Source organism: Sus scrofa, chromosome 2 (assembly GCF_054392235.1).
Source record: "Sus scrofa isolate SSC_HxYL_T2T_F1_AM1 chromosome 2, Sscrofa_HxYL_maternal_Yorkshire_Landrace_v2.0, whole genome shotgun sequence".
NCBI lineage: Eukaryota > Metazoa > Chordata > Mammalia > Artiodactyla > Suidae > Sus > Sus scrofa.
The window spans coordinates 68,873,880-68,896,626 of record NC_139384.1 but is presented as its reverse complement, the minus strand read 5'-3'; the positions used below and the strand labels follow the sequence as shown (position 1 = coordinate 68,896,626).

General features: G+C 54.0%; 2 protein-coding genes across 16 annotated transcripts in view; both read left to right on the top strand.

The window, feature by feature from the left end:
- The window catches only part of KCNN1 (potassium calcium-activated channel subfamily N member 1), a 35,919-nt gene extending 22,458 nt beyond the window's left edge, over nucleotides 1-13,461 (top strand). For 6 of the 13 annotated variants that reach the window (XM_085012339.1, XM_085012343.1, XM_085012338.1 and 3 more), the window contains 4 exons: nucleotides 2,295-2,405; nucleotides 4,163-4,290; nucleotides 9,626-9,695; nucleotides 12,845-13,461. In XM_085012339.1, the coding sequence (XP_084868465.1) occupies nucleotides 2,295-2,405; nucleotides 4,163-4,290; nucleotides 9,626-9,695; nucleotides 12,845-13,099 (564 nt within the window). In that variant the 3' untranslated portion in view covers nucleotides 13,100-13,461. Of the gene's footprint in view, nucleotides 1-2,294; nucleotides 2,406-4,162; nucleotides 4,291-9,214; nucleotides 9,397-9,625; nucleotides 9,696-11,007; nucleotides 11,156-12,844 lie in introns of those variants that run through there. The other 7 variants (XM_085012344.1, XM_085012335.1, XM_085012345.1 and 4 more) reach the window with 5 other exon arrangements.
- Nucleotides 13,462-14,972: 1,511 nt separating this feature from the next.
- ARRDC2 (arrestin domain containing 2) lies at nucleotides 14,973-22,364 on the top strand. 3 transcript variants are annotated; one of them, XM_085012346.1, is made up of 10 exons: nucleotides 15,170-15,574; nucleotides 17,353-17,379; nucleotides 18,159-18,573; nucleotides 18,679-18,745; nucleotides 18,928-19,075; nucleotides 19,876-19,978; nucleotides 20,072-20,328; nucleotides 20,505-20,667; nucleotides 20,847-21,016; nucleotides 21,175-22,364. In XM_085012346.1, exons 3-10 carry the CDS (start codon nucleotides 18,300-18,302, stop codon nucleotides 21,226-21,228), a joined length of 1,236 nt encoding a protein of 411 aa, XP_084868472.1. In that variant the 5' UTR covers nucleotides 15,170-15,574; nucleotides 17,353-17,379; nucleotides 18,159-18,299; the 3' UTR covers nucleotides 21,229-22,364. The 3 variants fall into 3 exon arrangements, with proteins under 3 accessions (XP_003123552.1, XP_084868472.1, XP_084868473.1); XM_085012347.1 differs by lacking the exon at nucleotides 17,353-17,379 and having other exon boundaries at nucleotides 15,170-15,581; nucleotides 18,290-18,573; XM_003123504.5 differs by lacking the exons at nucleotides 17,353-17,379; nucleotides 18,159-18,573 and having other exon boundaries at nucleotides 14,973-15,574.
- Nucleotides 22,365-22,747: the final 383 nt, after the last annotated feature.

Here is a 22,747-nt window from a genome sequence, read left to right as displayed (position 1 = left end):
ATGGCCCCTCCTTTGGTTAAAAGACATGATGCACATTTGCTTATGTTATTTTGCAAGAATAAAAGGGGAAAAAAGGAAAGATCAGCCACAATCCACTCCCCCCACTGCCACCCCCAACAAAAGAACTTTACAAAGGAACAAAGAAAAAGCATTCAGATAAAAACCCAGAAACCCCGCAGCAAAACAGAAAAGCCATGTTCTCTTCTCTGGGATACGACTCCTCCAGAGAATTAGTTCTGTGTTTAGCCCACCGCTTGCTCCCTGCCATCGCCTGTGGCACATGCAGGATGGCCACACCCAGGGATGTTTCCTCTCTCCCCATCACCGCACAGCCAGGCATCACATGAAGCCACATCTTGGTCTTTTTAGCTACTTTCTGTTTCTAATTCTTCTGTTAGCTCTCTCCTCATCCGTCCAAGTGTGTCTCCTCCCAGTCACTGCCTCATGAACTCACCCCCTTCTAATATCTTATAAAGCCCATTTGCTCATTCTTGAGCTTCAAGGCATCGCAGCATGGCCTTGCTGGATGTGGCATCTGTGCTGTTGTGTGGATTCATTGGCTGATCTCTTTCCTGGCTGCATAGTATTCCACACGGACATTTCCAGTATGTTTCTTTACAGTTGACAAGGCTTTTCTTTTTCTTTTTTTTCTTTTTTGTATAATCACATCTTGTTTTTTTTTTTTATTAGAGATAGTTGATTTACAGTCTTGTATCAATTTCTGCTGTATAGCACAGTCACCCAGTCATATACGTACATTCTTTTTTCATACTATCATCTTTCATGTTCTACCCCAAGAGATTGGACATAGTTCCCTGTGCTGTATAGCAGGGCAACAGGACAAGGCTTTTTTTTTTTTTTCCTGGTTTTTAGGACTGCACCCGCAGCATATGGAGGTTCCCATGCTAGGGGTCGAATCGGAGCTGCAGCTGCCTGCAAATGCCTTCACCTTCGCCACAGCAGCACAGGATCCGAGCTACATCTGCAACCTGCACCATAGCTCACGGTAACGCTGGATCTTTAACCCACTGAGCAAGGCCAGGGATCGAACCTGCGTCCTCATGGATGCTAGTCAGATTCGTTAACTGCTGAGCCATGGTGGGAACTCCAAGACAAGGCGTTTCTTGAACACAGACTCCTGGGTCCTCTCAAAACCCTCATCTTGGCCAGGAACACTTAATCAGGTTTCTTCGGGGTGACCTGGGTTGGTTAAATGGTGTCCCCAGCTCTTGTCCACCCTTCCCACATAAATGTTTCCATCCATCTATAAGAAAAACTAGCCACTTCCCTGGCCCCCAGAGGCCAAGCCCAGGTCTCTTCCTTCCTCCCATTCCATATGCTATAGCCACAGGAGGAAGTAGCAGGCTGGTGAGGTGCCAGAGAGAGCTTCGGCGCAGGCGGAGAGCCACCTTCTGGCCCCCCTCAGCAGCCCTTGCTACCTGTTCCCCCGCTACTCCTGGGGCTGACGACACCTGGATGTTCTGGGCTCCTCAGCTCCCAATTCTCAGTGGCAGAACCCCCGTCTTCCCTCCCTCCTCCTGCATCACTTTCTGCTGCTCCCCACCCCGTCTCTCAGCCTTGCCCTTCCCCCTGGGTCCTCATTCCTGCCCTTCTGTCTCTCAGATGGCCCCAAACAGACCAGCAAGTCCTCTCTGGCCTCCTTCCCTAGCCAGGGCACTGGCTGCCATTCAGGTCATACTGGAGAGGGTGGTTGCTAAGAGCAGGGAGCCCATCACGGGGGAGACGTCCTATCCTTTTACCTCCCGCCTACTGGGACCTCTCCAAATGCCCTCACTGCAGGCAACTGGCCTGACCCTTCTTTCTTGCCACCGTTCTCACCCTGCCAGCTGAATCCCCATTACTAGCAGCAACATATCAGCCACGTCTCTGTCCCCAGACCCCAAAGCCTGGATGGAAATGCCTTCAGTTCTCCTACCTCCCCAAACGCAGATCCTGCGTGTTTCTTGCCCCTTTGCTTATCTTGGAGCCTCACTTTCCCCCCTCTGCCCAGTGGGGATAAGAGTGGTGCTCTCTCCCGGGGTTATCAGGAATCATATGAACTAATCAGTGGCACAGGCTCCCTGGATGGGAGCCCCACAGGCTCCCAGTGGATGTCAAGCCGGTGGGGCTGGGAGTCAATGAACTCAGCAGGTGGGCTCTGCCAGTGCTGCAGGCTTGGAGGACAAAGGTCGGGGGGCGGGGGGAACCAGGCAGGCTTCCTGGAGGAGGGATGATGTCCTATTTGTGACCCATATGGGATGGACCCTGATGTACGCCTTGCCCTCTTCATTCAGGGGGCTGGCTGCACGGCGCTCGTGGTGGCTGTGGTGGCCCGGAAGCTGGAGCTCACCAAGGCAGAGAAACATGTGCACAACTTCATGATGGACACTCAGCTCACCAAGCGGGTAAGGACACCGGCCCCCATCACAGCCACCTCGCCTCCTGGTCATCAAGGGCAGACCCTTCCCACCTCACTTCTCACATATGGTATGTGCCCAGCCAGCCCTGGGCTGTGCTACTGTGAGAACACCCATGAATCGTGCACAGAGACATGGCGATGGACACAGGTTTCCACTTCTGTGCCCAGTCACAGCCAGTCGTGGCCCACTCAGCAGGAGGCAGGGGTTCCGTGGCCAGGCAGCCAGGTGCAGCTTACAAACTACATGATCTCTGCAGGCTGGTCTTTCTGTTCCTCTGTTTTCCCAGGTAGAAAATGAAAGAGAGACCTCCCTGGTGGTCTAGTGGCTAGGACTCAGTGCTTTGACCACTGTGGCCCAGGTTCCAGGTTCAATCCCTGGTCTGGGAACCGAGATCGCATATCAAGCTGCTCCATGCCTCAGCCAAAAAAGAAGTAAATAAAATTTTAAAAGAAATTTAAAAAATGAGGAGTTCTCGTTGTGGCTCAGCAGTTCACAAACCCGACTAGTATCCATGAGGACGTGGCTTTGATTCCTGGCCTCACTCAGTGGGTTAAGGATCCAGCATTGCCTTGAGCTGTGGTGTAGGTTGCAGACGTGGCTCAAATCCTATGTTGCTTTACTCTGGCATAAGCCAGTGGCTTCAGCTCCTATTGGACCCCTAGCCTGGGAGCCTCCATATGCTGCAGGTGTGGCCCTAAAGAAAGACAAAAAAATTTAAAAAAAAATGAGAGAGATAGGGAATTCCTGTAGTGGCTCAGTGGGTTAAGAACCCAACTAGTATCCATGAGGATGTGGGTTCCATCCCTGGCCCAGCTCAGTGGGTTAAGGAGCTGGCATTGCTGCAAGCTGTAGTGTAGGTAGCAGATGTGGTTTGGATCCCGAGTTTCTGTGACTGTGGCTGTGGTGTAGTCCAGCAGCTGCAGCTCCAATTCGACCCCTACCCTGGGAACTTCCATATGCTGCAGGTGTGGCCCCAAAAAGCAAAAAAAGTAGTTCCTGGTGTTCCTATTGTGGCGCAGCGGAAACGAATCTGACTAGGAACCATGAGGTTGCAGGTTTGATCCCTGGCCTTGCTCAGTGGGTTAAGGCATTGCTGTGAGCTGTAGTGTAGGTTGCAGATGAGGCTCAGATCTGGCGTGGCTGTGGCGTAGGCAGGTGGCTATAGCTCCGATTAGACCCCTAGTTTGGGAACCTCCATGTGCTGCGGGTGTGGCTCTTAGGAAAAAGACAAAAAAAAAAAAAAAAAAAAAAAAAAAAGGGAGTTCCTGTTGTGGCTCAGTAGGTTAAGAATCCGACTAGTATCCATGAGGATGTGCGTTCCATCCCTGGCCTCACTCAGTGGGTTAAGGATCCAGCGTTGCCGTGAGTTGTGGTGTAGGTTGTAGATGCAGCTCAGATCTGGTGTTGCTGTGGCTATGGTGTAGGCCAGCAGCTACAGATCCAATTCAACCCCTAGCCGGGGAACTTCCATATGCCATGGGCACAGCGCTAAAAAAAAAGATTTTTTTTAAAAAAAGAGAGAGAGACATATTCACTGAGTTAACATCTGGAAGGTGTATAAAAATGGTCTGGCCCGTGGTGAGAGATGTGTGTTAGACAGACACACACACAGCACAGATGTGGATGTGTAAACAGGGCCCTGCCCTACAGTCCCAGGACCCCAGAGGGCCATTTCCATGAATTTCTGGAACATACCATAGTTTTGTGCCTACACTAAGGTACTGTTCTTTCTCTGGCCTCAGGTTAAAAACGCCGCTGCTAATGTTCTCAGGGAGACGTGGCTCATCTACAAACATACCAGGCTGGTGAAGAAGCCAGACCACGCCCGGGTTCGGAAACACCAGCGTAAGTTCCTCCAAGCCATCCATCAGTAAGTCCAGCACCTTTCCCACTCATGTTTCTGTGTCCGCCTGGCGCAGAGGCAGCCATGGCTCCCGGGAGGAGGCCTCACACTAGGCCAGGCAGCTTGTTGTGGCCTCATGATGGCCGTTCCTGGGCTGGGTGGCCACTTGATTGGGGCCTGTAGCTTCTGTGTTGGGTGGGAGGGTGGGATGATTAGAGGGGGACAGTGATGAGCCCAGTACTTATCCAGGACAGTCACCTCTGATAAATTATGCAAACCACCCAATATAAGTGGCAGGAAGCATGTATTATTCTCTGGAATAGCTCTTGGACATTGAAGCAATTTCCCGTCTTTGCTCTGGCTTCTAGGAAGCTTACAATTAAATTTATGGCCTAATTCATGTGATCATGTGAGGTAATTAGAGATTACATGATTTCCTCTGTTGTTCCTTTGTCCTGAGAACTATTTAATCAAGTGGTTCTCATCTTTGGCTGCTCATTGGAGTCACCTGGTGGGGGAGCTTTTTAAAATCCCACTGGCTGTCAGAGTTTCCTTGAGGCACAGTGGGTTAAGGATCTGGCATTGTCACTGTAGCAGCTTGGGTCACTGCTGTGGCACAGGTTTGATCCCTGGCCTGGAACTTCCACATGCTGTGAGCTCAGCTAAAAAAAAAAAAAAAAAAAAAAAAAAAAACCCCACAGGCCATATCCAACCCAATACCAGTTACAATAGAGTCTGGGATGCAGCATGAGCTCAAGTTTAAGTTCCTCAGGTGAGTCCACTCTGTAGCCAGAGTTGGCAAACTTTTTCTGTGTAGGACCAGATATTGATTATTTCAGACTTTGTGGCCCAAAAAGTCTCCATCACAATCACTCAACTCTGCTGTTGTAGCAGGAAGGTAGCAAAGATGAATGAGTGTTGCTATATTCCCAGAAAATTTTATTTTCCAAAACAAGTGTTTGTCCAGATTGGCCTATAGACTGTAATATGCCAGTCACTGTCCACGAGAAATATCACATGAGCCACATATATAATTTAAAATTTTCTGGAGTTCCTGCCATGGCACAATGGAATGGGCAGCATCTCTGGAGTGCCAGGATGCAAGTTTGATCTGACCGGGCACAGTGGGTTAAGGATCCATCATTGCTGCAGCTGCAGAGTAGGTTACAACTGTGACTTAGATCTGATCCCTGACCTGGGAGCTCCATATGCCATGGGATGGCCAAAAAGGGGGGGAAAAAAAAGAAAGATGAAAAAGAAATAAGTGAAATTAATTTTAGTATACTTATCCAATCAAATTTATCTAGAAATGTGATGAATATAAAAATCATTAATGAGATATTTTAGAAAGTTTTTAGTACTAAATCTTCTAAGTCTGGTATGTAGTTTACACTTGGAGTCTATTTTTATTCAGACCAGCTACATTTCAATACTCAGGAGCTATTTAGAGAGTATATGAGACAGTGCCCAGTCTAGAACTTAAAGAGCTCCAAATTTTACGGGGTTAGGCACTCAGATATAAATTAGAGCTGAATCACGTGGTACCTGATTTAAAATAGAAAAAAAAATGTGTTTTTAGGCACTTTTCAAAATGATCCCATGCATTCCCATCTCTTACTTCTTGGAAACCCCCAGGCACAATTGGGCTTCTCTAGGTGACTCAGGTGGGTCCCTGCCCTAAGAACTCCCAGACCAGACTCAGGAGCTGATGAATCAGACAGTGAGGCAAACAATCTTAGGGTCTGAACTAGTACAACCAGGAAGGCAACCAAGTCAGCCATGGGGAACAGAGTTGGGAGGCAGCACAGAGAGCCCCCATGTGAGTGGTACAATGGGACAGCTGGTTTGGGGGAGACCCCAGGGTGTGGCTAGGGCAACCCAACTCCTGGGCCACCAGAGAGTAACAGAGTGTGACCCACAAGGAGACCAGACCAGGGGAGAGGAAGCTCAGCCAGCTGCACTTGAATTTTTTTAATCCTTTCAAATCACTTTTGCCTCTTTTTAGAGACGAACTTTGTTAAGGTATAATTGGCATACAGTCAACTGCACCTATTTAAAGTGTACAGTTTGAACAGTGTTAATATGTGTACACCTATGCAACTATCACCACGGTCAAGATAATGAACAAATCCATCACCCTGAGAATCTCCTTGAGCCCCTATCATCCTCGTCTTGTAGTTAGAAAGTTTAGTCCAGGCATTTTTATTATGTTTACTGTACCATCCTTGTCTTTTAGCTAGCATTTAATCCATTTACATTTATTGTGTTTACTGTTATGATTGGATTAATTTCTCATGATAACAGCCCCTACTTCACAGGACTGTGGGCAGGTCTAAATGGAGGGATGTGCAGAAATGCCTGGCAAAGTCTCTGGCGCAGAGCAAGCACTAAGTAACACATGGCACCCCCAGTCTGTGCTCCCTGCCTCTGCTTCCCCTGTTGGGTACCCAACAGGGTACCCAAGTTGGTACCCTGCTTACTTGACTTCACTGTGCCCAGGTGTTTGTCATATTTCCTCACCAGACCCCAAGAACCTCCTTGTTGACCCTCCAACAGCTGTTTACTGACCGCTGGGTCCCAATCTGGTCTCTGTCACTTAACTGTGGGGCCCTGGGCAAGGGACTATGCTACTCCAAGCTTCATGTTCTTATCAATGAAGTAGCAACAGTGGTAACGGGCCTCTTCTCCAGGAATGGAGTATGTCACAATTGGGGTGATCAGATAACTTGCCTCCTGCCTGCCACACAGTATTTTCGGAAACTGGGAACTGGCATTTTTGTGGTTATTACTACCCTCAATATGTTCATTCGATCATCCACAAGCATTTCCTGCACCAGCTGGTGTGCCAGGCATGGGGGCCACAGACACAGCCCTGCTCTGGACATTGCTCTAAGAGATGTCTCAGAAGGCTCTTTGGGGGAAATGGGAAGGTAGGAATTCAGGAGAGCCAGGTCTGTGGAGAAGCCACCTGCTGGGTGAGTTACCAGTGTCCCTTTGTTCTGGGGCAGGACTGTCTCATTCACCCTTAGGTCCCCCTGCTCTGCCCCCCACAAGGTGGCTTTATGAGAATAGCTGATGAAATCAAACAGGTGTGAACTAGGGCCTGAAGGGTAGCTGAGATTTGGGTAGGAAACTAGGTGGTGGGCAAGCATACCAAGGAGTGTACACAAGTTGGGCAAAGGTGGGGGGAGGTGGGAATGACCACAGGTGCCAGGGAGACCGGAGGTACTGTCTGCAGGTACATGAGTATCCAGCTCAAGAAGATGCCCTGGCTGCTCATACAATGGGAACACTCTTATGAGCAGCCACTGAAAAGGGAGAAATGGTCTCGGAGAGGACGGATTGAGGAACACAGTGTGGGTCTGGGGAGTGTACGCATCTCCTCGGGCAACCTTACCAAGTACCACAACCTGGGTGGTTTAAAACAGAATTCATGAGGAGTTCCCATTGTAGCTCAGTGGGTTAAGAACCCGACACAACGTCTTTGAGGAGGCTTGTTCGATCCCTGGCCTTGTGGGTTAAGGATCCAGTGTTGCCAAAAGCCGAGGGTCATAAATATGGCTCAGATCTGGCGTTGCTGTGCTGGGGCGTAGACTGGCAGCTGAAGCTCCAGTTCAATCCCTAGCCCAGGAACTTCCGTATGCCACAGGTGCGGCCCTAAAAAAGAGAAAAAAAAACAAACAAACAGAATTTATGACCTCACTGCTCTGGAGACCAGAAGTCCAAAATCAAGTTGTCGGCAGGGTCATTCTCCTTTTGCAGGCTTCGGGGATGGTCTGTTCCAGGCCTCTCTCCTAGCTTTTGGGAGCCTCAGGCATTCCTTGGCTTGTGGAAGCATCGTTCCAACCATCCGGCCTCCTGAAGTGTCTCTCTCTGGTTTCACACAGTCTTCCCTCTATGTGTGTCTGTGTCCAGATTTCCCCCTTTTTATAAAGACACCAATTATCCTAACCTGGTTAAATCTACAAAGACCCTATTTCCTAATAAGGTCATGTTCTGAGATACTGAGGATTAGGACCTCAATATATCTTTTTTTTTTTTTTTTCGCTTTTTAGGAGATGCACCCATAGCATATGGAAGTTCCAGGATCGAACCTGTGTCCTCAAGGATACTGATTGGGTTCGTTACCTCTAAGCCACAATGGGAAGGTTCTAGATAAGTCAAGAATGACTTCCCTGGGAGTTCCCATACAGCTCAGTGGGTTAAGGATCCAGTGTGGCCACTGCAGTGGCTCGGGTTGCTGCTGTGGTGCAGGTTCGATCCTTGGCCTGAGAACTTCCACATGCCATGGGCACAGCCAAAAAAAAAAAAAAAAAAAAAAGACTTCCCCAGGGAAGGCATGTCAGTGGCTCCTTGGCAAGCCTCTGTCTCCTCTCCAGGGCAGCACCCCCAGAATTCCAGGTCTGGGGGTGTCTCCATCCACTTCCACTTCTCCAGACCAAGGGCTGGGTCCTCTCGGGGGTCCGGGCAGCACCCAGCATGGGTGAGCCCCGAGAGGCCTCCCCAAGCATCTATCACATGTGGGCATGCAGGGCTTGAGTTTGGACCAGTGAGGAGGAGAGTCCTTCTGAACAGTCTCTCTGGGTCATTTTAGCTACAGACGGGGTGGAGAGGAGGGGTGAGGACACACCCTGGGCAACTCCCCCCACCCCACCCCATGGGCAGCTGTCCAGGGGGCCAGGCTCTCAGAGGCCAAGTGGTAGGTACAGGTTCAGATCCTCCCAGGGATGCCATTAGGCACTGGCTTTGCCCTCTGGGCCCCAGTTTCCCCCTCTTGAAATGGTGTGGGTACTTTTCTGGACTAAATGCCACCTCCAGGGCTGGGGCCTTGGCAAAGGCTGGCAAACAGTGTGGCTGAAGGGTTGAAAGCAGCTGCATTTGCTGGGTGGGCACTGCTGGAAGGAGGGGACAGAGGGAGAACACATCCCTGAGGGCTGATCCACCCACTCAGAGGCTGGATGTCTCCTGAGAGCAAGGGCAGTGGCCCCTCTGCTGTCCGGGAGCCCCCCGGCCTGGCCCTGGATTGGTGCATGTGGGAGGCAGGCAGGACTGGACACGTGCCGCCCAGTGTGCTGAGATTAAAATTGCCTTGTGGTTTCTCTCTGCTTCGCCGGGTCCTGCCAGAGCTCAGAAGTAAGTCACTTGCTGGGGGTGAGTGCATGTGGGTTCCGAGGGTGGTGGCTGAACCACCCTGCAGGCGCTGCTGCACCCTGCATGCTGGAAGGGAATGGGCTGCAAGGGGGCTTGCTGCTTATCCCTCGCTGCATATCCTACAAGGTGGCTCTGGGCGGGGTGGGTACGTGAAAGATCCCTGGCCCCACTGCAGCCCCCACACAACCCCACCCACCCACTTGTCCCCTAGGCTCCGGAGTGTCAAAATCGAGCAAGGGAAACTGAATGACCAGACCAACACGCTCGCAGACCTGGCCAAGGTAAGCAGGGGAGAGTGGGGCAGGGTAGCTCCCTGGGCCAGAAGGGGTTGGTTCAGCATTCAGAGGAGGATGGGGGGTATTCAGTAAAGGACAGGGCCCAGCTCCTGCCTGGGAGGGAGGGACAGTGCTGGGGTGCAGACAGGTGACTCAAGCAAGGAATGCAGGGTGGGCAGAGATCACACCAGTTGACATGAGCCCTGTCCGCAAGTGTCCACTGTGGCCAGAGGCTCTGATTGTTAGAAAGATGTCAGGAAGTTCCCACTGTGGCACAGTAGGATAGGCTGCATCTCTGCAGTGCCAGGACACAGGTTCTATCCCCACCAGCACAGTGGGTTAAGGATCCGGCATTGCCGCAGTTGTGGTGTAGGTGCAACTGCGGCTCAGATCTGATCCCTGGCCCAGGAACTCCGTATGCTGTAGAGGTAGCCAAAAAAAAAAGAAAAAAAAAAGGAAGGAAGGAAGAAGGGAGGGAAGGAAGGAAGGATGGAAGGAAGGGAAGGAAGAAAGGAAGAAAGAAAGAGAAAAAGAGAGAAAGAAAAAGAGATATTAAGAAAGGAAAATAGATGCTGGAAAACTCCATCTGTGTGTAAAATCGTTACTTAATGTTGGCAGCTACTTTTTTAAATTAATAGCTAATAAAATAGCTTTAATAAGGATATGTAGTAATTAGTGGGCTAAATTGGTGACGTGGTATTTTCATATTTAGGAATGTCTAAAATTTAAGAGAAAAACAAATTTGCTCTAGATAAAAATTCAAATTATAGCATCAAGAGAAAGCTTATTTGTATAGCAATTAGACATCTTTCAGGAAATTAAAGTTGATTGCAAGACCTCTTTAAGATTGGTTTGTGTTATAAACGAATCTCTTCGTTCTAATGTCAGGTCCCATCTTTTCCCCATTTTTTATTAATCCATTAGAAGATATGTCAACTGACCAAACTTTAGTTGGGCAAACTCTCAGAATATTTGTCACACTATTCTGAACTCCCGTCTGACCAATGGCATACCTTTCACAAATAGTTCGAGTGTGAACTTTGCTAATTGGCTCCATCTCCTGATCAGTTAATCTATCTGAGCCTAATTTAATGTTATCTTTAGAAAATGTTAAGTCCTCTGCTATCTTATACTCGTCACATTTTGGACTCACTCTCTTTTATCATTAGCAAGAGAATGCAATTTAATACTACTAACCTACACAAACTTAATTTGGAAGGGAGCATTACAGAGGAAAAAACATATTCTAGAACCCCAAAGAAATAATTCAACTGATAGTAGAAAGAGCATAATCCTAAACTCATGTAGAAATCCTTAGCCAGGTGTTCCTGCTGTGGCGCAATGGGATCGGTGACGTCTCTGCAGTACCAGGATACAGATTCAATCCTTGGCCCAGCACAGGGGGTTAAAGGATCCAGCGCTGCCACAGCTGTGGCACAGGTCACAACCGCTGCTCGGATACGATCCCTGGCCCAGGAACTCCATATGCCATGAGGTGGCCAAAAAAAACAAAACAGAAATCCTTAGCCAATTAATTTGATGTCATATGAGATTATACCTCTAAATACATATCAAATGCCTTTGAAAATCTCAAGTACTAAATGGTTTTCGATGGTCTATATCACACTTTATTATATGATTAAAATGTGAATTTCTAGGAGTTCCCGTCGTGGCTCAGTGGTTAACGAATCCAACTAGGAAACATGAGGTTTCAGGTTCGATCCCTGGCCTTGCTCAGTGGGTTAAGGATCCATCATTGCTGCAAGCTGCGGCATGGGTTGCAGATGCAGCTCAGACCCAGGGTTGCTGTGGCATAGTTACCAGCAGCTGCAGCTCCAATTCAACCCCTAGCCTGGGAACATCCATATGCTGCAGGTGCAGCCCTAAAAAGGACAATAACTTAATTAATTAAGTTAATTAAAATTAAACTTTAGAGAGGGCCAAAAAGAGTAGGGTGCCTCCTCCAGATGTTACCCTCTGGCCCTGGGGACTGTGTGGCCGCACGAGGCAGGCTGGGGTGCGAGTCTCTGGCCCTAGGAGGGGCCCAGAGCCGGGTGTTCACCCTCGCATGAGGTTGGCCAAGCAGTAACAGGAAAGGGTAGAAGGCACAGACCAGGTAAAGGCATGGGGATGGAGAGAAGAGGCTGCAGGTTCATTGTGGTAAGAAGGAGCTCTGGTGTGAATGACCTGTCTCCCTCCCACAGAACGAGAAGCCAGGGTGGGGGTGAGGGGTGACACAACCCCTTAAATCCTCCAAGCTGAGGTCCAGGGCTGCTGGTGAGCTTCGGTCCCCCTGGACAGTCGGTCTGCGCGGAGCTAGGCTGACACGGAACGGTGTTCTGGCGCCACCTGGTGGCCATAGTGGCGTCTGCACCGAGGGCTATCCCTGCATGGCTGGCCCCCCACTCCATCCCTGCGACTGGGGGCCTATCTGGACACTGGCAGAACCAGCCCCTGCTTGCTGTGTTAGGGGGAGCAGTCTAGGTGACAGGGGTGTCCCACCACCTGCTGTGACTGTAACTGTGTCTGTTGTGTTCCCTTCTCTGATTGGGTCAGATCCTTGGGGTGGTCCCCTCTCCCCCTCTCCCCCTATTCCCTTTCCAGTCTAATGTGAGGAGCGGGGGACAGTTTGCAACTGAGCCTTCTCCCCCTCGACCTAGACCCCAGCCTGGAGCAACATCAGCCCAGAATCATCCAAGACCACCTTCTGGCTTTATGTGCCATGAGGCTAGTACCTCCCCTCAGGGCTGCTCTGGTTCCATCCACTTGTCCCCAGGATTTCCTTTGACCTTCCCCTCATCTGCTGGCCCTGAGCCTGGCATTTGAGACTTGTCTTTCAAGAATTCCCTGATGGCACAGCAGGTTAAGGATCTGGCATTGTCACTGCAGCGGCTTGGGTCACGGGTGTGTGGGTTCGACCCCTGGCCCAGGAATTTCCACATGCCACAGGCATGGCCAAAACAAAAACAAAAACTCCTGTCTCTCCCCTTGCCTCTTCTCCCACCATTCCTTTTGGCTGGGCTGGTGGTGCCCTCACAGTTGCCCCTCATTTGGGTCCCCTTATCAGGGCTGTTCTGCCATCTCTCTCTGTGTCCATCCCTCCCTCTCTCTCACCTGGCCTCTCCTCTCTCTCCAACCCTCTCTGTCTTTGGCAGACCCAGAATGTCATGTACGACCTCATGTCCGAGCTGCATGCCCAGCACGAGGAACTTGAGGTCCGCCTGGCTGCCCTCGAAAGTCGCCTGGATGCATTGGGCACCTCCCTGCAGGCCTTACCCGGCCTCATCGCCCAAGCCATACGCCCGCCCCCACCACCCCTGCCTCCCCGGCCTGGCCCCGGCCCCTCGGACCAGGTGACTCGGAGTTCCCCACACCGGTGGCCACCCGTGGCCCCTTCAGACTGCGGGTGACGGCCCTGCCTGCCACCAGACCCCTCAATCTTGGCCATCGTGTGGCCGCCACCTCCATGCCATCCGGGAAGCCCTGTACAGTGGCGCCTCTTGGAGTTCAAGGAGCCGAAGCTGAGTTGGGCTGAGTGGACTGGGGCCCGCCCCACCACGCCCCTCCTAGACTGTCCGGGCAGAGGGCAGGGCCAGACCGCAGGTGAGAGCAGGGGTGGGCCACTGACCACCGCTTCCTCCCTGACTGGAGCTGCAGGAGCCCGGAGCTTCCTCTAGTCCCCCGGCCCCCTGGCTCTCCCTAGGCCCCTGGTGGGTGTGGAGCAGCCAGGAGAGGGGTCCTTGCCAGTTCCAAATAAAGCAGGACCCACCCAGCTGCTGCCTGTTGTGTGTGGCTGGGGGCGCACCCGTAATCACATAACATGGGAGGTGGACATCCGACCCCAGGGCCCAGACAGGATTTGGGGGTCACAGTGAGCCCATCCCATCACTATCCTAGCCTGGCAGACTCCTGGACCTGAGTTCAGTCAGGGACAACTCCCTGAGGACATCTACATCAGTCCCACCTGGCCCCAGTAGGAGGCCCCTCCAGAGGGCATGGCCCAGGAGTTCTTCCTGTGGCTTAGTAGGTTAAGAACCCAAATAGCATCCCTGAGGATGCAGGTTCAATCCCAGGCCTTGCTCAGTGGGTTAAGGATCCAGCATTGCCACGTCATAGGTTGCAGCCACAGCTCAGATCTGGCATTGCTGTGGCTGTGGCTGTGGTATATAGGCTGGCAGATGCAGCTCCAATTTGACTCCATATGGAACTTCCATATGTCGTGGGTGTGGCCCTAAAAAATATGAGTAAATAAATAAATAAGTGGAGGGCATGGCCTGGCCTGCAGGAGGCAGCAGATAATCGGGAGGTCCTTCCATCTGGCTTTGCTGGAGCACCCACTATGAGCCAGGCTCCAGTAAGTACATGAGTAAGGAGGGCCATCCAGTCTTCAGGACCTGACCATAATTGGACCGGGAGACTCAGAGAAGTGAAGCCACTTACCGAATGAGGGAGATGGGGAGCCAGGGATTAAATTGGGGGTTCTACAGGTCAAGAGGAATTGGTGGAGGGCTCTCCATGGGGAGAAGAGTGGTGTGATCCTGGGGTGAGAGAGGACCTCCTGGGGTAGGATGGAGAGGAAGTTTCCAAACAAGTAGAATCAGGTCCCCTCAGGCCTTGGGCTCAGAATGCTGGAGTCGGGTTGGGGTGCCAGGCACTTGGCAGATGCTGGGCCCTGGGTGGAGAGGGAGGCTAATCTGGGCCCAGCTGAGAGCCCAGGCGCTGGCAGCCTCTGATAAGGCCAGGGGCCATCTGTTTGGGGATGATAGGATGGGCCCAAGAGTAAGAGTGTCTGGGGAGGTGTCAGTGGTGAGTGGTCAGACATGGGTTCAAGCCAGACTGTGCCACCGCTGGGTGCTTCTGGCCAGTGGTTGCCCTTCTGGGAGCCTCAGTTTCTTCTGTAAGATCAGGTGCCAGAGAATAGGGCACAAGGCTCACCCCTGGGAGCACTCAGGCTGATGGAGGAAGCACAGTAAACACACAGCAGTTGCAAACACAGCGACCAGAATCATAAAGAAATAAGCCCATAGCATGACTCTGAGGAGGTGACATTTGGGCGAGGGTGGGTACATTGGAGAAGGGCGTTCCAAGTAACAAAACAACCAGTGCAAAGGCCAAGAGCCAAGATCCGAGTTTGGTGTGTCTGGGGAACAACCAGATGGTGGCAGGGAGACCAGGGAGGAGGCTGGGGCGGCGCCCGGTCCAAAGGTGCCGGGTAGGGGACGAATGAGAACACAAGACAGCCGGGTAGCACCACGCCATCCACATCCGCCCCCGCCCGCCTCTGACTCAACAGCGCCTACCCTGCGAAAGCAGGGCCCGCCCGGCGCTGAGGGGTAGCAAAGTCAGCCGCGCCAGCACGCCGGCGGCAGGTCCCCTGAGGCCCGGGCGCGTCACGAGGCGGACGCGGAGAATCAGGAAGTCAGCCAACTCCGCGCCGGCCGGCGGCGCCCGCACAAGTTCGTAGAAGGAGGAGAAAGCTTGGGGGGCACCCGGAGGCGGCGGCGGCAAGGACCAGCGCTGAGACCTGGGAGGCCTGCAGACGCTCCCCAGCGGCGCGCCCGGCCTCCGCGGGCCCGACGGGCCCCCGCCGGGCGCGTCCTCCCCGCCGTGGGCCCCGGCCCGCGCCATGCGCCCGGGGGGCGTGCGCAGCTTCGTTCTGGAGCTGGCGCGGGGCCCGGGCGGCGCGTACCGCGGCGGGGAGCGGCTGTGCGGCCGGGTGCTGCTGGAGGCGGCCGCGCCGCTGCGGGTGCGAGCGCTCGAGGTGGCGGCCCGCGGCTGGGCGGCCACGCACTGGCTCGAGGGCCGAAGCGTGGGTATAAACGCCGTGTCCAGCGACTACGCGGCTGCCGAGACGTACTTGCGGCGGCGGCAGCTGCTCCTCCGAGGTGAGCCCCTCCAACCCCCACCCCCAAGCCAAGATACCCCGGGACCTTCTTCCGAGGAGTGGGCCCCCCTCTCCGGAGCCAGCCTTTCGACTTAGAGGCTGTGCAGTTGGGTGATCCTCCTCATGAAGTGGAGACCTCTTCCCCGGGGTGTGGACCTTCCTACCGGGACATCCACGCACCTACCCACTTCCTAAACCCTCTTTCCCAGGAATCCCTCCCAGGATCTGGGTGCACCCCATTCAGAGCCGGACAACCTCGACTTAGAGGTTTGCAGTGGAGACACCCCACCCCCTCACCCTCCACCACACACGCACTAAATGGGAGTCTGGGTGAATCCCTGGGTGGAGCTGGGAAATCCTTTCTGGATCACAAGATGCCACGTTAGCCCCAGGCCTGGGACCTCTGATTCCCAAAGAAGGGCCCTGTCTCATGTACTGTCAGTGCTCTTTCCCAGTGTTTGAAGGAAGGGCTCTTCACAGGGTTGGGGGTTCTGGTGGTGTTTGCACATGAGAGGGTAGGACTGTATCCTAGGCAGGGAGGAGACTTGGGCTGGCAGTCTTAGGTCTTGGACATGGCCTTCCCTTGCCCTGAACCTGAGATCCCAACCCTCAGGCTGTACAGCCAGTCAGGAGCAGAACAGGGGCCACAGAAGGAGTAAGTCTGTGTCACAATATGGTACTGTGTGGCTGAGGAAGATGCTAGACTCTCTGGGCTGCCCTGACCACCTCCTCTCAGGGAAGGCAGACCTCACCGTACCCACTGGCAAAATGGGTGGAGGCAGGAAGCAGCTCAGGCTTGGCTCCCTGCCTGCAGTACCCACCACACACCCGTTTTTTTGTTTTTTTTGTTTTTTGTTTTTTTTTTTCCGGCACTGTACACACCAGATGCTTTGCATGCAGGTTTGCAGCCTTGTCCCAGCAGCCCCCAGGTGTGCTGACCAGCTGTGGAAACTGAGGTGTAGCCAGCATGGGGTGAGGCAGGAAGGGGCCCTGTAGGCACTTCCCTTTCCCTGTGACTCGAGCGAAATTGGGGCTGGTCTCACTTACTGGTGGCTTTCTTAAGATACTGGAGGGGTGAAGTTTGTGGAGCTGCTGTGTGACCCCTCATGGGGCCCTGCCTGTCTCTGGGCCTCTGGGGACCCAGCTGTGAACTGGACTGAGGGCCCTGACTCAGTAGGAGCCTTCCCATCTCCCCTTCATTGCCCATCCCCTCCTGGGCTTATGGTCTCTTCGCCTCCTTTTAGGCTCCTCTTAGACCTGAGAAAAGGTCTCAACCTCTTATTTCAGTCCCAGAGCCCCCTCTTCCAGGCAGTCCCTCAGGCTGATCACTGAGTGGACAGCCTCTACCTCTCTCTTCCGGCCTGTCCTGCCCCCTATCACTGGCTGGCCGTGACTGTTATAGATGCCCCCCGTTGGGGTGCTGAGGCCTCCTAGCTGAGGCCCGTTGGGATGCTGAGCAGTGGTGGGGCGGGGGCGGGGGTGGGGATGGGGCAGCCCACCTGGCCTAAGCCAGACTTAAAGGGGATGGCCAAGGTAGAGGGTGGGTTGGAGAGGCAGTGCATTCTCATGCCACCAGAGGGCGCAGATGCCCCGCAGATCGTGAGCAAGCCGCCTCCGACTTAGAAATTCTACTCGCGGTTCTTTAAGAAAACTGGACCCAGAGAGAGGTTACCGCCCCCAAAGGCACACTCCAGCCCTGAACCCGAGGGTTCCTAGAGCTTCTCCAGTACTTGGTTCTGTCAGTGAGGGGATGAACTAGGTCTGGAGGGCAAGTAGGAGTTGGCGGAGGTGTGGCGGCGGGGAGTCGTGTGGAGGGGGCGGGGTGTGGGCCATAGTTGAAAGTTGGAAAGGGAAAGCCGGGTGGTAGGAACAGCCTGGGCAAAAGCGCTAAGGTGCAGCCGAGTAGTGGTTGTCAGGCTGGGAGAGAGGCTCTGGGAGTGGTCGAGTAGGGGCTACACTATGATTCATGCACAACCCTAAGGTCGGGACAGATTTTCTTCTGGCTCTACAAACCTGGAAACTCAGGTTCCAAGGGGTTGTCACTAGCCCAGGTCAGCCAGCTTAGCGAGTTTCGAATCAGAGGAGGGGGCAGCAGGCACCCGAGTGAAGGGAGGCGCCATCCACTTCCTCCTCCCATTGCACAGAGTGGGTAAACTGAAGCCCGAGGTAGTTAGTCTTAAGTTCTGAGGGCCTCGACTGGGGCCTGGCCATTTCACACCCCTCTAGCTTGGGCTGAATGTGCATCGAGTCACGTCTGCAACTGGCGGCCGACTGGTGATAATTAAGCCGACAGAATCTCTTGCTGGGCGACCTCAGGCCTAGGTCCCGCCTCCAGGCCTGTTTTTTCTTTTTATTCCCGGAGTCTGACGGATATTCGTCCTGTCCTGCGATGCTTGTTTCACCCCAGGATCCCCGAGGGCGGAGGGCAGCCGACCTCCAGCCGGAGCTTTTGTTATTTTGCCCCACGCCTGGGCGGAACCACGCCTCTCGTCGCGCCCCATTGGCGTATTCCCTTCCGGGGGCGGGACTGGCGCCGCGCCCCACCCTCCCTGCCGTATAAATGCGGCGCCAGCGTAGGCTGTGAGCAGTTTCTGCCTGAGTCTGGGAATGCGCTTGCGCGTCCCTTCCGAGTTCGCGTCTTGAGGCTGCGGCGTCGGCACCTTGCGCCACCGTGTCGCGGGTTCGAAGCTAGGGACGGCGCGACGTGAGTTCGCATCCCAGCGGTGATGCTGTTCGATAAGGTGAAGGCGTTCATGGTGCAACTGGATGGTGCGAGCGCGGGCGCCGAGCCCGTGTTCAGCGGCGGCCAGGCAGTGGTCGGCCGGGTGCTGCTGGAGCTGACGGGCCCGGCGCGCGTGGGCACCCTGAAGCTGCGCGCGCGAGGCCGCGCCCATGTGCACTGGACCGAGTCACGCAGCGCGGGTTCGAGCACCGCGTACACACAAAGCTACAGCGAGCGCGTGGAGTTTGTGAACCACCGCGCCACGCTGCTTGCACCAGGTACCGGACTGGGACCCCTACACCGCGCGTGCTGCGCGCGCTCCAGGGCTCCGGGAGTTCTGCGCAGCCACTGAGCTTTCCTCTCTCTCTTGCTCCTACCTGCAGACACCGGAGAGATCACAACACTACCTCCTGGGCGCCATGAGTTCCCATTCAGCTTTCAGCTGCCACCGTAAGTCATTGTGAGGGTGGGGGTCCCTTAGCCTGCAGCTCCTTCCGGGTTTGGGACTCCACTGCTGGGGATCTGGGGAGGAGGCCCAAGTGTCTTGTGTCTCTCATCCCCCTGAGTCTTTGGGAATCCCCCACCTGGGTGTCTGGAGCTCACTCCCTGAAGCCCCCTCCCTCCACCCCTAGGACTCTAGTAACTTCATTTGAAGGCAAACATGGCAGTGTCCGATACTGCATCAAAGCCACCCTGCACCGTCCCTGGGTCCCTGCCCGCCGCACAAGGAAAGTGTTTACTGTTATCGAGCCTGTGGACATCAACACACCAGCTCTGCTGGTGAGTGGCTGCCCTTGTGGGGGAGTGGGGAGGTGGGGTGGGAGTTCCACAAGCAAGGTTTCTTAGCTACTTGATGACTGGCTCCTCAGTCCCTTCACAAAGTGGGGGTCACAGCTGATCCCTGGCAGGGAGGGAGGCAAGCATGCATGGGAAGTCCAGTAGATCCAGGTGGAAATTACAGCTGCACCAATTTGCTTTGTGGTTCTGGGCGAGCGTCTCACCCTCTCTGAGCCTCCTGATGCTTTGTCTGTGAAATCAGGCACAAAGCTTATGGTAGTAATGGCTTCCTGAGCACTGATTACACCCTAAGTGCTTGGCTTGTTCACTTCGTTTTCGGCCTAATGAGGTGGGTCTTATTCCTGGACCCATTTTATTTTATTACTATTATTATTACTATTTTGTCTTTTGTCTTTTTAGGGCCACACCTGCGGCATATGGAGGTTCCCAGGCTAGGGGTCAAATCGGAGCTGTAGCCACCAGCCTACACCAGAGCCACAGCAACACCAGATCCGAGCCGTGTCTGTGACCTAACCACAGCTCACAGCAATGCTGGATCCTTAACCCACTGTGCGAGGCCAGGGATCTAACCCACAATCTCATGGTTCCTAATCAGATTTGTTAACCACTGAGCCACAACAGGAACTCCTTGAACCCATTTTAGACACAGTTCCTGGACTGTTGAAAAGAAACCTGGAAAGTAGGCCCTGGCCCTCCTCCTTCAGCTGAGGGTTTAGAAGCTCCATGTGGTCTGTAGTTTGTACAGCAGGACTGTTTGACATCATTTTCCTCCATCCCACCAGGCCCCTCAAGCGGGAGCTCGGGAGAAGATCGCCCGATCCTGGTACAGTAACCGTGGCCTTGTCTCCCTCTCAGCCAAGATCGACCGCAAGGGGTACACACCAGGTAGTACATGGGAGGGGCTGGAGTGGAGAGCAGGCCAGTGTTGGGGTTGCAGGTGGCGACCTGCAACTGAGGCCCTGCCCCTCCCCTCTACAGGTGAGGTGATCCCCGTCTTCGCCGAGATCGACAATGGCACCACACGCCCAGTGCTGCCCCGAGCGGCTGTGGTCCAGACACAGACCTTCATGGCACGAGGTGCCCGCAAACAGAAACGAGCAGTGGTGGCTAGTCTCTCAGGGGAGCCTGTGGGCCCTGGGCGCCGGGCACTGTGGCAGGGCCGGGCGCTGCGGATCCCTCCTGTGGGTCCCTCTATCCTGCACTGCCGCGTGCTGCATGTGGACTATGCCCTCAAGGTAGAGTATTCTTGGAAGCCCGGGGGTGGGTGGGTGGGGGTGTGTCTCTGTCCCCAAGGCTGGGCTCCGCCACCCACCCACCCTGGTGCCAGGCTAGAGCCGGGGCCTCTGGACCTCCTGTAGGAGGGTGTGGCCAAGGCTGCCCAGGCGCCCTTCATTATGGCTCATTCCTCCAGGTCTGCGTGGACATCCCAGGCTCATCCAAGCTGCTCCTGGAGCTGCCGCTGGTCATCGGCACCATCCCTCTGCATCCTTTTGGCAGCCGCTCGTCCAGCGTGGGCAGCCATGCCAGCTTCCTGCTGGATTGGGGGCTGGGGGTCCTGCCTGAGCGGCCTGAAGGTGAGCTCTCCACCTTTTAGCAGGGGATGGGGGTGGGGTGGGGCGGGGCGCCAAGCTGACTCTCCCTCTAGCCCCGTGCCCTCCCCAACCATAAAAGTGCTCAGTAACAATCATGTTGGGGTGGCAGGAGGCTCCCTGCCTCCTGTGGCAGCCTCACCCACCTTGTTTCTTGATTCCAGCCCCTCCCGAGTACTCCGAGGTGGTGGCCGACGACGAGATGGCAGCTGCAGCTGCAGCCGTGGAGCAGAGCCCCTTCCCACTACTGCAGAACCCTAACATGAGCCCCGAAGGCCCCTTTTTCGCCTACATCCAGGAGTTCCGCTACCGCCCGCCGCCCCTGTACTCCGAGGTGAGCTTGGGGGTTCAAGAAACTCCTGCGCTTCTGTGGGGCCTGAACCTGCCTTGTGTGTCCTCTGAGTGAGTGGAGAGGGCGGGGAGGGGTGTTCCTGAGCTTCCAGGGCATCCCGAGACCTGATGAGATCTTGCCCCATCCCACCCTCGCCCCAGGAGGATCCAAACCCACCCTCAGAGGTTGTGAGGCCACGCTGCATGACCTGCTGAAATGAGTGGCAAGTGGATATTTCCAAGGATGAGGTTGTACTCCTTCCAGCCAGCCGTGGACATGAGTGAGGTGTGGCTGGGTCAAAAGCAGACCATCCTGACTGCAGTGAAGTTGCGGAAACTGAGTCTCAGGATGGGACAGGGCCATTCTGACATCACACAGAACAAAGAAGCCAGTCTGTGGAGTCTGACATATCTGGACTGGTCCTCCTAAGGGATCAAATGTCCAGCGTAGGGTCTGAGACTGTTCAACTCAACTTGTCTATGCTGGCCTGGCAGCCAACCTGGGGTCCCTTGGAAGCCTCCAGTCTGGGTGAGACAGAGTCAAACATAAATCTTGGGACCAGAAGAAGGGACCCAGAAGCTGGGAGAGTCCAAAGGAGGAGCAGAGAAGGCTTCCTGGAGGAAAGGGCTTTTTTACCAAAGGCTTTGGCATATGAATAAGAGCTCAGAAGGCAGGCGAACAAGAAGAAGAAAAAGTCGAAGAGGGTCAGAGCTGAGTGATGTTTGGAGACTGCCCCCTTGATCTCAGAACTGGGGCTCAGAGGGCAAGTGCCTCAGTTGAGGCCTTACCGTAAGATCGGCGGGCAAGAGGGCCCAGGAATGAGGCATTCAGGGAAAGCAGGTTGTCAGACCCTTGTGGAGCCAGCAGACAATAGGGGCAGCAATTCAGCCTTTGAAACCTTTGCAAGTCAGAGATTCTTGGCCCAGGCTGAATTGCCTGGGGGACCCTTCCACACACTCCAAGACATAAGATCTGCCTGAATACTGTATAGCCCAAGAAATCCAAGTGGAGCAGACAAGACCCAACTACATAATTTTTGCAAAATGAAGATGCAAGGCCCCTTATTCAAGAACCAAGAATTTCAAGACAGGGACAGCAGAGCATTAAACCAGGCTGTGGGGACCAAGGTCAGCCTGGGAACACACAGCAGGGCCAGTGTGCTTCTGGATACTCCCTGTGTCCTGGAGGGACAGAACACGGCGGGGCCGCTGGACAAGCCCCCAAGTGCAGAGTCCCAGGCCTGGCGGGGGCAGGGCCCCCACCTGGGACTCCACATTTCTGACAAGCCTTAACTTGTTCTCTTTTGTATAATTATTTTTTAAAAAAAAAAATTAAAAAGCACAGAGGAAAAGGCTGGGCTTCATGGTTTATTGCCTCCAGATGCCCAAGGAAGCTGGGGTGGCCCAGGACCACCATCAGTGGGTCTAGATCTCAGACAGAATTCCAGGCTGTGAAGGGTTGAGGAGCCCATTGGCCAGAAGGTAAAGGTGAGGCTGAGACATGTGCAGGATGTTGTCTCAGAGGCTGGGAGCGTGGAAGGCGGGGTGGGGGTGGGGGGAGGGGACAGGCAGATGTAGAAGCGGATGCCTGACTGTGGAGTCTGGGCTGTTTTTGCTTTTATTGAGGTTCAATTCCTATACCATTTGAAAGTGTACAGTTCTTCAGCCTTTAGGACAATGTTGTGCAACCACCTCTTGCTAATTCCAGAATATTTTCAAGTGCCCCAGAGGAAAC